Here is a 12,118-nt window from a genome sequence, read left to right as displayed (position 1 = left end):
GGGAGTGTCTGTTCGGCACACTCAATTTGTTATTCGGCATCTCATGTCTTAAATTTAAAGCTAGTGATGATATCAAGTAGTAGAGGAACATAGCTATGATGCCAAAGAAATTTAGTCATAATACCAAGTACTTTATCGCCATAGTAGCAGATACTAAAAATAAAAAATAAAAATAGCAATAGTTTCAGAAAATAGTGACAGTAGCAGATATTTGAGGAACTTGGTATCTACTACCTAAGTAAGTACCGTGCAGTGCCTATCAACAAAAGGTTTTCCTTCGCATCCCATTTCAGCACTTGAAATCCATGCAGTTGCTTGTAGATAGCCAACTTTAGGTGATGAATAGCTACCCCCATTCAATAGACATTGTCATGAGAGGCTTGTGTTGTAGAGCGAGCAATCAGGTGCTCTTTGATCCAGCCTTGATAATGGCAAGGCAGGTAGGGATAATAATGACCCACGACAAAAGAGAAACGAAAGCGAAGATGCCGACAATCTTGGCGTACAGGATAACCACTCGTCGCCAGGCGGCCTTGGAAAAGGTAGACCAAGCGTCGCTAATGGTGGCGTAGCCAAGTCCACCAACAACCGCGGGCTCAACCTTGCCTTCGAAGGATCGGTCGAAGGGGATGATGGGGTCTTCGTCCTCGGGCAGGAGCGAAGCCTGAATGCGGACGACGACAACACGGGCGGGGATGATTACGACGACGTACAGCATTGTGCTGAGGAGGATATAGACGGTAGCCTTGATCAGATAAGAAATGTCGCCGTCGCGAAGAGCGTCGGAGGCACCGCTAGACTTCTTCAAGTTGTCGAGAGTCGGGGCATCGAAGCCAATGAGGACAGCAAGCAGGTAGGGAACCCACTTGTGTACCTGAGTTGCGGCCCAGTAAATCACAATAGCCTTCCAGGTAGCATCAAAGGCGCGCTTGAAAGGAGGCAGGCGGCGCCAGAACCTCCGAGGAGAGGGGTGTGAAATGACAATGTGAACCCAGGCAGTTGCAAATTGAACCAGGACCAAGGAGGCCAGGAGTTCGGCAAAGGGCTTAACGGGACCCCACGAGAAGATGGAGGCGACAATGCCTGTGAGGACGTTTTGGGTAAAAGCACACATGAATCCACGCGTGTTGGCCCTCCACCCGCCATGCGAAGTCAAGAGACGGTTGATGGATCGAAGAGAAGAAGTCACTGTTCGGGCGGCGCCATCAGTAGGCTTGGCCGTAGAGCCAACAGTGGCCTCCTCATCGTTGCCTCCGTTGATAGGAAGGGGTTCGTAGGCAGGAGGATTCTCATCTTCAATAATGGTGAAGACAGGGTAAATGTGGAAAAGGGTGTAGTTGACCTACAGGTACATCAAGGTTAGTGGACATGATATCGATTTCACTGATATCGATTTCAACAGCGGAGGGGAAACCAACCAGGAACGAGATAGGAAGCAGAATAAGGAAGTTGACAAGAATCAGAGGCCAGCCCCATGCAGGCATGCTGAAATCAACCTGCTCTCCTCCTTCATAGACTGTCCAAGCCATTGTGATGGATGGCAAAACGGAATCTCCGGGCTTTCAAACGAGAGACAAATGCGCTAACAAAAAAAGCGTCACGACAGCCAAGCGTGATGGACTTTCGCTTTGTTTGGCAAGTTCCAAAGACAGAGAGTACAAAAGAACGAGACTAAAGAAAGTTCAATTCGCGCCGATGGTTGGGGGAGAACAAGACGCTTTATAATGGAGGCAAACCAGATTCTCGGTGGGCTGTCAGGAAGGGGTCACCCCAGTCCAAACGGCCTACTACTAGGCAGCACTGCCCTCCACCCACGGGAAGCCCATCCTGTTTCGACAAGCTCGTGTACACCCATTAGCTGGTAAGCCCGGACTATTGGGAGACGCGGCAAAAGCTTTTCGCTTGCTCGTGCTTTTCGGCCATTTCTGCTTCGGGACAATAAGCTACTGTAGTATCGAGGGGCGCCAAACAACGGCCTTTACCCGAAGCAGCGCTGTCGAATTATTTCTTACGAGCGCGCGCGAATCACATCACTTGCAGCGCCCAATGCTGGCGTGGAACTTGCATGAGATTGCGTCTCAACTGCGATGGTGTGGATGAGGTACATTGTATCATGTTGTCTCGTGAACAATTTATGAACAATCCTTTGTTCAACGGCTGCTTGCATCGCGGTTGGAATAAGTTAACCCGCGCATCCGCGGAATTTTGTCTCGTGAAATTGAGTGTTCGCGAGTCAGCGTCTCTCGGTGTCCGGCAGCGCTGCCTATGTAAGTGGGTATGCTCTGATACTGCAGTAAAGCGATTAAGAAAGAGAACCTAAAATAAGAAAAAGAAGACTCAGTGACAGTTTCAGGTGCCATATTGCCACCTGGAGGCAATATTGGCGGGCTATCGAAATTTCTCAAAGCACCGAAAACGTGGGAGAAGATGGAAATGAAGAAGAGCATGAAAAAAAGACAAAGAACGTCTGGCCTTCCTCGTTTTTGGGCAGGCAATGTCGTGATTCTTTTTTTCCTTTGTTAGCGCTGGCGATTCACGCGGCAGGCGCTGACGACGAGCTGCCCCGCCACTTCCCTTGCAAAAGAGCTGAAGTGGGGCGGCAGCTTCATCTGTCACTCGGTATTTCGAATCGATGTACTTTTCCACGAAACTCAGAGTGAGCAGTTACATCTAGCGCGTTCTCTTTACTCGTCGCCTTATATCCAATCCCTTGAGACTTCAAAACTTCCGACATGCCCTGAGACCGTCATTCAATGTCAGCGCCATCCATCCCCAATCTTCTCTCTCTCCGGGCTAGAGGCGGTCGGGGCCGAAGCCGAGGCCGGGGGCAAGCACGCGGAGGTTTTGGAACCGGCGCCGAAGCTCCTGCTTCTCGCGGCCAGGCGCATGATTCGGTTATTCAGGGAACCGATACGGATGCGGCTGTGTCGAGGTTGAGTGCCGTCGATATGGGCTATCTGAGTGATCCATACGCGCGGTATTTTGTATCTGCTTTTGATGGTCCGCCGGCAAGACGATTCCCCATCATCAACAGAGGTTGGTGTCCCATATGACCATTACCTCTTACTTGGCCGAAGCCCTCTTCGCTTCGCATCTTCCCTTTTGGTCGGAATAACTTTGGCTCACATCCCGCTACAGGAACATACACTCGTACAACAGCTATAGATAACCTTGTTCACTCGTTCCTTGCTGGAGCTGAGGGAGAAGAGCAACAGGAAAGAGTCACGAGGCAGATAGTATCTCTAGGTGCTGGCACTGATACTAGGCCTTTCCGGCTCTTTAGTCAACAAAACCATCCACAGCTGGTCTATCATGAGATTGACTTCTCAGTAACAAGTGGCAAGAAGCTCAAGACAGTTGAGGCAGTGCCGCCTTTGGCCAGCATCTTGACGAATCGCTTAACAGGAGACACAAGTAGCTGGTCAAGCCAGCCGTTGAATGGAGAATATTTCTGCCACGGGCTAGATATCCGCCGGTTATCATCTGCGGCTACCGAAATTCTACCTGGGCTTCGCACTGACGTCCCTACTCTCATCCTCTCGGAATGCTGTCTCTGCTATCTCTCTCAGGAAGAATCAGAGGGTGTACTTCAATATTTCTCTTCTCGGATACCCAATATTTCCGTCGTAATCTACGAGCCGATTCATCTTGGAGATCCTTTCAGTGATACCATGGTATCAAACTTGGCAGCGAGGAATATTCACATGCCTAGCCTCGAGCGCCGCAGAGACGAAGCAGACGAAGCGGCTCGGCTCAAACGAATGGGGTTTGAGAACACCCGTCAACTGACTATCGATCGCTTGTGGAGCAAGTGGGTGAGTGCTGAAGAGAAGGAGAGAGTTGATGGGCTTGAAGGACTCGATGAAATCGAGGAGTGGCAACTACTTGCCGGGCACTATGCCGTTGTATGGAGTTTTAGGGGAGACGGATTCGAGGGGTGGAGAGGCATTGAATAAAAGCAATTGCCGTGCAATGATATAATACATCGGTGGTTCCTGAGCCTGATCCTCACTGCATCGCCATGGAACCTGTGTTAGTCGCTGAGCGAGGCAGATGTCAAGCCTTAAGAGCTGCCCTACATATTAGCCTTGTTTTTTGCTTGTTTGCTATGCGCCATTTCTCGCTTATCGGAGCCTTGCAGGCTGCATACATATCGTTGAAGATTAATGTCGTGCTGTAGGGATGGCTTGTATATCCATAATTGGACCCGGCAGATTGAACCTCACTTAGGATACGACTTCTGTCTTAGGAGTCATTTTGGACCAGGAGCTGGCTACCTATGCACCTTATGTTTGGCCCTCGCAGCTCGTAATGAATCTTCACAGTTTGAAGGATCATCTTCATACATCGCTAGTGTGATACAACTGGGGGTCGTCACTTGGTAGACAATTGGCAGCTTTTTTATACCACAGCGCCCTACAGCAAGCATCTGCACGACTAAAGATCATGATATTTGCCCATAGCACACAGAAATACCATCTGGACAAAACATTCCGCCATTTTCTCAGCAGTGAGACACTGTAATTTCTGTAAGTCCAGGTGCCAGTATTACTCACGTGATCATATGAGATAAGCCGGAGTGTGTCTAGCACTCAACAGCGCCGCTTCAGGGGGTGCAGTTAGCATACTTTACTGCTAACGACACTTGGGCTCTAAACTCTGTGTCGCGTTTAAGCTTCTCATTTCTAAACCTCATTATTTTGCTCCAACGCTGCTTCATCCGTTCATTTTCTTGGAATCCGTTTGCTCGAAGTCGCTCTGCAGTGATTAAATTCAGTCGCTTGTCCTTGCTTCTCCTCTTTATATTTTCCTTTGACGCCTTGGAATGAAGAATCCTTTATAGCCGACGACCCATCAATTTCGGTTCGATTTTACGGCCAGCGGTGGCATATTAATTCCTTGCGAGGCCGCGCCTATTTTGCGGGTTGGTCGCTCAAAAGATTCGGACTTCTCTGCTCAAACACCCGGATCTCATATAAGACGAAATCCTACGGCGCTTAAAGGGGTTGCAAGGGCGCAAGGCTGGGCGTCGCATTCAAGGGAGAGGCTGTTGCCTTGGGACGCGCGCCGGCTTACAGGTTGCGACCTGATTTCACAGAAAGAGAAGGAAATTGTTTGATTGGGAATCACCGCAAAGATGGCCGATTCAAGTATTGCAAAGGCGTATAAATATCGCCAGGAGATTAGTCAGGTAAGATTTCGCTTTCATTCATACTTCACCGGGTTGTTTCGAGGAGCGATGAGCCTCAGAAGTCTGAGAAGAGCTCACTATCAAGCACCTTATGATGAGGATATACACTTCATTATCGCCCCGTCTATCATGACAACTGGACAATACCACTTCAACATGAGATTTACGATCTCTTTTCATGCCTTTACACCCCTGATTGAGTGTATCCGCTTGATTATCGCAGTTACTGGCTACGGGCAGCCAGGAAAGGGGGCCATTGGAAGTGTGCATCTCATTACTACTCCCTTCCTAGGAAGCAACCCAGCTTTACTTCAGCACTCATAACGATTAGGTGCCATGAGAATCTCATGACAAACGCCTTATGCGAACCACATTGCCCAACACCTGGCAATGCTGGCCTTGCGGCTTCATCGCACCGCTGCCAAGTGGCAAGCTCAGCCGACGTGATTGAACACATATTGAACAACTCCAGCTGAAAATTTGCTTTCTAAACCATCTCACATCCCTCTTCACATATCCCTCACCCGCTCTTTACTGCCCTCATCTTCCCCAAGGCATCTAGCCTCGCCGCTCTCTCATCATGGGATTCAGTGAATACATATACGTGAACGGGCACAAATATCGATTGAGATCCGGATTCATGTCTCGCCTTTCTAGACGCGCGATAAGGATTGACACTTTCCAACAGATGATGTACGTCTCTGGCGAAACCGCAGAGCCCTCCGTCGAAACCACTGGTATCATTGAAGATATCGTCCGGCAGCAGGTCATTGAACTGGTATGCTTCTCTTTCTCTTTTCACTTCACCAGTTCATCCAACTCACTCACTCTCTCGCAGCTACGAAATTGCACAGAGCTCGCCGCCCGGCGTGGCTCAAAATCCATCAGCACAAACGACCTCATCTTTCAAATCCGCCACGACCACGCCAAAGTATCCCGCCTCCGCACATTTCTCTCCTGGAAAGACGTTCGCAAAAACGTCAAGGACTCTGACGACAAGGGCGCTGACGCAGACATTGCCGCCGGTGACGATGCAGTCGGCGGCGTAGTTCCTGGAGGCCCCGTTGATGAGGCGGCCAAGAAGAACAAGAAAGCCAAGGTCGGTCTCCCCTGGGATCCGTCATCCTTCTACTCAGTCGAGGTCCCCGAGCGCGACGACGAAGAGGACGAAGAGGAGGAGGAGATGAACTACATCACGCTTCAGCGGCTACGCAAGGCCGACGAGCGCACAAAGGCCATGACCCGCGAGGAATACGTGACGTGGTCGGAATACCGTCAGGCATCCTTCACCTGGCGCAAGGGCAAGCGTTTCCGCGAGTGGGCCGGCTTCGGCGTTGTTACGGACAGCAAGCCGTCAGACGACATTGTTGATATTCTCGGCTTCCTCACCTTTGAAATGGTCCAGACCCTGACTGAAGTCGCGCTCAAGGTCAAGGAGCAGGAGGACATCTCGCGCGCCCAGACCGGCGCCTCCACGGGCGATTCCGGCCCGAACAAGAAGCGCAAGCACCAGCAGGGCCTTTTCGACCCCCCCAGCGAAGGCCGTTCGCCAATCGAGCCCAGACACGTCCAAGAGGCCTTCCGGCGGTTTCAGCAGAGACCCAAGAAGACTCGGGCTATGCTCAACGGCACGAGGTTGGCCCAGCATACGACCCTTAACATTATTTAACTTGGATTTCTTTCTTTCTTGCTCTCGTCCGCCTCTTCTTCCTCTTTATTCTCATATACTTTTCTCCTTTGTTTCCTTAACGCTTCAATGTCGGGTTTTCTTTTGGTCTCCTGTTTCTGGATTTGTGTTTCTGGTTTTTCTGTTTCAACACGGAGTTTTGAGTTCCACAATCGGTATATATACGCATATGCAGTAAGCTTGTAAAGCTGCCTTTACCATCGATAAACGACGAGACAGAAGTATTAGCTATTATAGAGCCGAGACTTCTGGATATCGACAATCTCGGCTTTTTTGGCCTTTTGGTCTAATGATGGCACGTCTTGAGCTGTTTCATTTTTCAATATTTATATAGTTGGCTCGTTGCTAGTCTCGTTGCTTGTCTCGTCTTCTATTAGGGACGGCACATCTGATTAATTCATTGTATTATTACACGTGTATTCTAAACTGCGTTTCGTGAAAAGCCTAGCGCTCAGTGACATTCAACCAAGTTGAAAAAGAAAAACGCCTTCCCTCTATCTATTCATAATTCATACCCATACCCATTAGTGTACGCTCATCGTAAACTGGTGATTGTTGACCTCCTCCTTCTTGCAGTCCCATTGCCCTGCCAAAGTCGAGAATTGACCCTCTGCAAGCTGATAGGCACTTCCCCTAGATTCTCCTCATATATACTCTCTCTTCTGGGCCTAGGTCGAGTCGCAGAATCCTCGCCTTGTAGTCTATGATTTGATGCCTCGGAGTGAACAGCAACAGAGTCAATCCGCCTTAGAGCGAAATCCTGCACTTCTCCCGCCCCTCCTTGCAAAGAAACGCCGCTTTGGTGAGCCGTTGATGAGCTGCTAGATGTGTTTGAGCGAGTCCTTGTTAAAGACTCTGGCCGAGATTCCTTCATTTGCGCATAGTTTGTGTACCGGGGCATCTCCAACATTCCAGATCGGAATGCATTGACTCCCACTAACATCTTGACCAGCTCAACCAATTCTTCCAGATACTCGACGATTTCCATCTGACCAGCAGCACTAGCATTCCAAGAGAGGAAGTTATGCTTGGTAATCAAACGAGCAATCTTCTCGTTTGCCTGGTCTTCGTACTCACTCGCGCTCCTGCAATGGCTGGCATGGCTTACGGTTGGCGTGACCGGAGCCGATGTCGACGCTTGCGATGTGATAATCTCACGGACCCGGTGTATCAGCCGCAGATGCGCTACACGAGCTGAGGGAATAAATTGCGGGAGCGGAAGCCAAGTTGTCAGTGCCTCGTTGACGGAAAACAACATTAAAGTGCAGCTTGCCGCCATGCTTCGTCGATACGTGTAAGCTTGTGGATTCAGTGCCTCTAAAACAGAGGAGCCATAAGCCCTTCGGAGCTGTACGACGTTGTCCATCCGATCAATGATCTGATGAAGCACGTATACAATCTCAGTGTAGATAGGCGCAAGCTTCTTAAAGCTACCTTTCAGGCGGGGTTCGGAAGAACAAAACGGGAGAAACGTCTCGGCCGCCGCAAGTGAGGCTTGAGCCTTTTCGCGCCATCTGTCAAAACGACGGTGCAGTTTCGGAGAGCGAGGATCAACGATTTCAGGCCCGTCAACACCCACGGACATGGCGCCCTGCATATTCTGGATATGCCGTACGCAGGAAGACAAAGATTCTACCAAACGATCTCGCGCACGCACCGGGGAAACCGACACCTCTACCAACGTAGCAGTAACGCCTCCAACTATAAATGCTATGAGACGCTTGTAGTAGACCTCGTGTGATGGCTCCGTATTGATATTCGCCGAGGCTGGTGGAGTTAGTCAGAAAGATGATGAGAGTGTGTGAGGAGGGTGAGAAGGCTTACCTAGGGCAACGACATTTATTGATATAATGGCCGCTGCTCCAGCCTTGACGTATTTTGTTGCGACATGTATATAGGCAGAAGGCAGCAGCGTGAAAGCGAGAACGACGACGGTTATTGCCCTGCTTCCCCCTGCAATAACAAATGAGACATATCCAGCAGTACAGCCAAGAACAAGCCCAATAAGCCGAACAACAAAGGTGACCAAGGACGTTCCGATGGCCACTTCAAATATGAATATCAACTGCAGCGGAGCCCAAACGCCGTGGACATCCCCGTACCATGCGTTCCAAGATGGCACAAAGGCTGGCCAGCTGACAAGAAAGACGGCAAAGGAGAGTTTTAGTGCATAGGCAAGATCATCGGAATCTTGAGCCCACTCCAGCACATCTGCCGCTTTACCTCGAAGCCATAAAATCCGACTATCAGAAGAGTCTTGCCCTCTCTTATCATTCCGTTTGTCTTGTAAATGTTTCTCTCCCTTCTTCTCCTTCTTTTTGTTTTTGGACTTTCTATTTCTTAGCGATTTCAAAATTTGAGAGGCAGTTGTTGAACCTGCTTCCTCATCAGGCATTCTCTGTCTCAGCTGCCCTTCACTATCAAGGATATTGCTAGAATCTTTAGGCTCGGAGATTGGCGGCCCGTTGCCAACCAAATCTCCTCGACGTGCGGCTTGCCTCGCGCCTTCGGGTAGAACCATTGAATCGCGCTCTCCCGCGGTACGTAGCCACTTCCGAAGACTTGAATAGTGAGGGATCCAGATGCTCAGCCGATCATGGCGGCGTTGTCTCTGCTCTACCAATTGACGAGCATGGCGGAGCATTTTGAAGATGTGCGTTGAGGATTGGCGAAAGGCCAGTAGAAACGACGAGATGAGAAAAGTCTCCATGCGAGGCATGAAATCGAGCGCCAGGCCCGTTTCTTGCATGGCAATAAGCTTGAGTTGTTCGGCGGATTGTTGATCAAATAACGTCAGAGCATCCGTGAAGAGGTCGACCCGCAGGTCAATCTCCTCCAAGTGTATGCCTCGAGGGGTTGGGGCACCAGAAGGTAGGGTAGGAACATCGTAGCAATATGCCAAACAAGATATCAGGAGAGCCACTGCTTCATTTGTGGAGGCCTGGAATTCTTGTATAGGAGCTCGTAGTCGCATGACAATTGATTCGAGAAGCTTTGCGCTACTCAATTCAATCTGCCTATTCAACTTGATGTAGTCGACTCTACTCGATGGAGCGGTTGAGTTTCTCGCTCTCGATCTCGATCTTGTACCAGAGTTGAGTCTGAGGTTTGCTTCTGGGACGCTGGACGCTGGTGTGGCAGATCCGTCTAAAGCACTCACGCACCCGGGCGATTGAATCATATCATCGTCAGCCGCTAAACTGCTCTCTTCTATGCCATCATCGTCAATTACGATGAACTTGTTTTCACAGGCGCCAATCAGTGTAATGATACTTTGAGAAAGATTGCTCATGAGATCAACACTGATGGGTTTCATGTCGCTTGGTGCAAGGGGTGAGATGGATATCTCGAAATTGACTTCATTTTGAGCAGTTTTGCACGATGTTAGTTTAGAACGGATTATGGGTTTCCTCTCCGTCAATGACGCAAGTGTGGTCGCATGCAGTGGTGACCTAGATGCTGTGGTGGCAGAGGTGGCCGGTAGAAAGGGGTTGGGGAATGGGGCAGAGAACTTGCGCCAGTAACGGATAGCGAGCTGTTTTATTTGCCACATCTGTCGCCGTTGTTGATGTTCTTGCTTGGTGCCATTATCATTAGCATGAGGTATAATGAGAGGCTCCCCTTCGTTTTGAGATTCGATACCATCGCCTCCAGGCGTAACAAACCAATGGGTAGCTCGCTCCAGTGTGTCGACCATTTCAGAGAGGGCACTGATGGTTGAAGTACCCAGATAGCTACTGGAAAACTCAGGGAATATGGCAACGTTGGCGAAAAACATGACTCCAACGCCAATGAGGATTGGCACATAGATTGTTGTATACTGAGTGGGCGTGGCCACAGTTGGTGCTGTGAGAAGTGTGATGGCGGGCAGGATGACAAACAAGACAAATAAGAACAATCGAGGAGTAGATGATCTCAGGTAGCCATGGAGCAAGGTGCATGCGAGATAGAAGAGGGCTCGAATAGTAAAAGCAGCAGGCTTGTTGGTGTCATAAACCAAACTCGCCAGATATAAGCCCAATATACACCATGATAAGCCCAGGCCAGAACCAAAGATGATCATGATGATGTTCTCAATGACGACGCCCATCCGTTGTGCTGGATGTGCAAAGGCAACAACCATTGGTATAAGAAAGGTTGACCAGCTCCTGATTTGAGGGAGAATGGCAATGATGGTGCAAATAACACACGCTATGAAATCCTTGAGAATCCGCTGCCAAAGTGCCTTGGTGCCGCAGTCGCCCCAAATCACGGTGACGGTCCTGCGTAGGAGCTTTGCCATGGCCATGACGAGTAACGTTGCTCCTGTAACCACATTATCTTTGGTCCAAAGGCCCCGGACTGGTTATGAGTAGCTGCTGAGTGCCTATTGCTTGGAATTGACCCGGGGCAGACCGGAGAGGTAAACGGACGTCTCTCGGCAAGGTGATAAAGGATTGCGAGAGTGTGCCTGATTAACTGATGATGGCTGCAGGAGGATACCGGGGTAGGAGCCTCATCTGTCTTTTTTTTATCGGTCTGGAGCTTTCAATTGGACTCCGAGCTGAAGCGGAGGGTGGGAAGAGGAAGATGGACGAGGAAAAGGCGGAGAGAACAGGTCAATCAGTTATGTATCAAACTTGTATCAAATCCCATGAAACTGTTTGAGATTTTTAAATAGGAAAATCAGGTTTGGCGAGATCGGCAATCGGTGAGAGGTCATGCTCTTTTTCCAAAGGGGGGAGGAGTCGTCGATCCAAGAGACAGGAAGAGAAAAGATCCGAAAAGCTGGATTGATCAGGCCACTGAGCTTAAGGCATTGACAGTTAGACAATAATAGCTGGGATTCCCAAATACAGTGGGGTCGGACGCTAGAGCATGGGTGTGGCAGCGTTGCTCTGTAATATTGATGAACTACATCCAAACTTTCAAGGTTAGTCGGGAGCTAAAGCGATTGATATGAATAAACGGGATGCACGACAATGGATAGGTTGAGTTGATTTCAAGTTGACTTGATTGATGCTAGAGAAGCCGAGTAAATTAAGAGGGCCAACGTTGTATTTAGAGCCATAGCTTGAGTGTTGCCCTCAAAGTCGAAATGTATGCATTCGTGCAAGGAGTGTGTATTACTCACCCGTCACCTCTATTGGATAGCTCGACATCTCGAGAATAGCCACGCCCGTCATATATGGTGCGAGTACGAGTCAACGCATGGCATCCGGCAACGGTGATCCGGACATGCTTAATGAGGTGGTGATTGC

At 49.6% G+C, this 12,118-nt stretch overlaps 6 protein-coding genes across 6 annotated transcripts; 4 read left to right on the top strand and 2 right to left on the bottom strand.

The window, feature by feature from the left end:
* Window positions 1–11: 11 nt before the first annotated feature.
* M431DRAFT_502936 (hypothetical protein) lies at window positions 12–1,845 on the bottom strand. Its single transcript, XM_024918236.1, has 2 exons — window positions 1,419–1,845; window positions 12–1,342 (listed from the first exon to the last, which is right to left on the bottom strand). Exons 1-2 carry the CDS (start codon window positions 1,482–1,484, stop codon window positions 401–403), a joined length of 1,008 nt encoding a protein of 335 aa, XP_024780453.1. The 5' UTR covers window positions 1,485–1,845; the 3' UTR covers window positions 12–400.
* Window positions 1,846–2,753: 908 nt separating this feature from the next.
* Window positions 2,754–3,956, top strand: M431DRAFT_72328 (hypothetical protein; the record flags this gene model as incomplete). The annotated part of the gene is made up of 2 exons (XM_024922014.1): window positions 2,754–3,036; window positions 3,139–3,956. 2 exons carry the CDS (start codon window positions 2,754–2,756, stop codon window positions 3,954–3,956), a joined length of 1,101 nt encoding a protein of 366 aa, XP_024780452.1.
* A 105-nt stretch (window positions 3,957–4,061) lies between these two features.
* M431DRAFT_196325 (hypothetical protein) lies at window positions 4,062–4,458 on the top strand. Its single transcript, XM_024913267.1, has one exon. The coding sequence runs from the start codon at window positions 4,167–4,169 to the stop codon at window positions 4,383–4,385; it is 219 nt and encodes a 72-aa protein (XP_024780451.1). The 5' UTR covers window positions 4,062–4,166; the 3' UTR covers window positions 4,386–4,458.
* Window positions 4,459–5,293: 835 nt separating this feature from the next.
* Window positions 5,294–5,682, top strand: M431DRAFT_502934 (hypothetical protein). Its single transcript, XM_024918235.1, has one exon. It carries the CDS (start codon window positions 5,321–5,323, stop codon window positions 5,513–5,515), a length of 195 nt encoding a protein of 64 aa, XP_024780450.1. The 5' UTR covers window positions 5,294–5,320; the 3' UTR covers window positions 5,516–5,682.
* A 197-nt stretch (window positions 5,683–5,879) lies between these two features.
* M431DRAFT_72120 (hypothetical protein) lies at window positions 5,880–6,860 on the top strand (the record flags this gene model as incomplete). Its single annotated transcript, XM_024921988.1, has 2 exons — window positions 5,880–5,969; window positions 6,030–6,860. The coding sequence occupies 2 exons, from the start codon at window positions 5,880–5,882 to the stop codon at window positions 6,858–6,860; spliced, it is 921 nt and encodes a 306-aa protein (XP_024780449.1).
* A 404-nt stretch (window positions 6,861–7,264) lies between these two features.
* On the bottom strand, window positions 7,265–11,592 carry M431DRAFT_104545 (hypothetical protein). The gene is made up of 2 exons (XM_024911551.1): window positions 8,703–11,592; window positions 7,265–8,645 (listed from the first exon to the last, which is right to left on the bottom strand). Exons 1-2 carry the CDS (start codon window positions 11,164–11,166, stop codon window positions 7,414–7,416), a joined length of 3,696 nt encoding a protein of 1,231 aa, XP_024780448.1. The 5' UTR covers window positions 11,167–11,592; the 3' UTR covers window positions 7,265–7,413.
* Between the last annotated feature and the right edge of the window lie 526 nt (window positions 11,593–12,118).

The sequence above is a fragment of the Trichoderma harzianum genome (assembly GCF_003025095.1).
Source record: "Trichoderma harzianum CBS 226.95 unplaced genomic scaffold M431scaffold_1, whole genome shotgun sequence".
Lineage (NCBI taxonomy): Eukaryota > Fungi > Ascomycota > Sordariomycetes > Hypocreales > Hypocreaceae > Trichoderma > Trichoderma harzianum.
The sequence above is the reverse complement of the archived record's forward strand: the minus strand, read 5'-3'. Positions and strand labels throughout refer to the sequence as shown.

What these genes read in the sequence shown, in the direction of transcription:
- M431DRAFT_502936 (XM_024918236.1), bottom strand. Translation starts at nt 1,484, where the DNA reads ATGCCTGCATGGGGCTGGCCTCTGATTCTTGTCAACTTCCTTATTCTG. An exon ending in TGCTTCCTATCTCGTTCCTG is followed by an intron (nt 1,343 to 1,418) that starts GTTGGTTTCCCC and finishes ATGTACCTGTAG; the next exon opens with GTCAACTACACCCTTTTCCA.
- M431DRAFT_196325 (XM_024913267.1), top strand. Translation starts at nt 4,167, where the DNA reads ATGTCGTGCTGTAGGGATGGCTTGTATATCCATAATTGGACCCGGCAG.
- M431DRAFT_502934 (XM_024918235.1), top strand. Translation starts at nt 5,321, where the DNA reads ATGACAACTGGACAATACCACTTCAACATGAGATTTACGATCTCTTTT.
- M431DRAFT_104545 (XM_024911551.1), bottom strand. Translation starts at nt 11,166, where the DNA reads ATGGCCATGGCAAAGCTCCTACGCAGGACCGTCACCGTGATTTGGGGC. An exon ending in AATAAATGTCGTTGCCCTAG is followed by an intron (nt 8,646 to 8,702) that starts GTAAGCCTTCTC and finishes TAACTCCACCAG; the next exon opens with CCTCGGCGAATATCAATACG.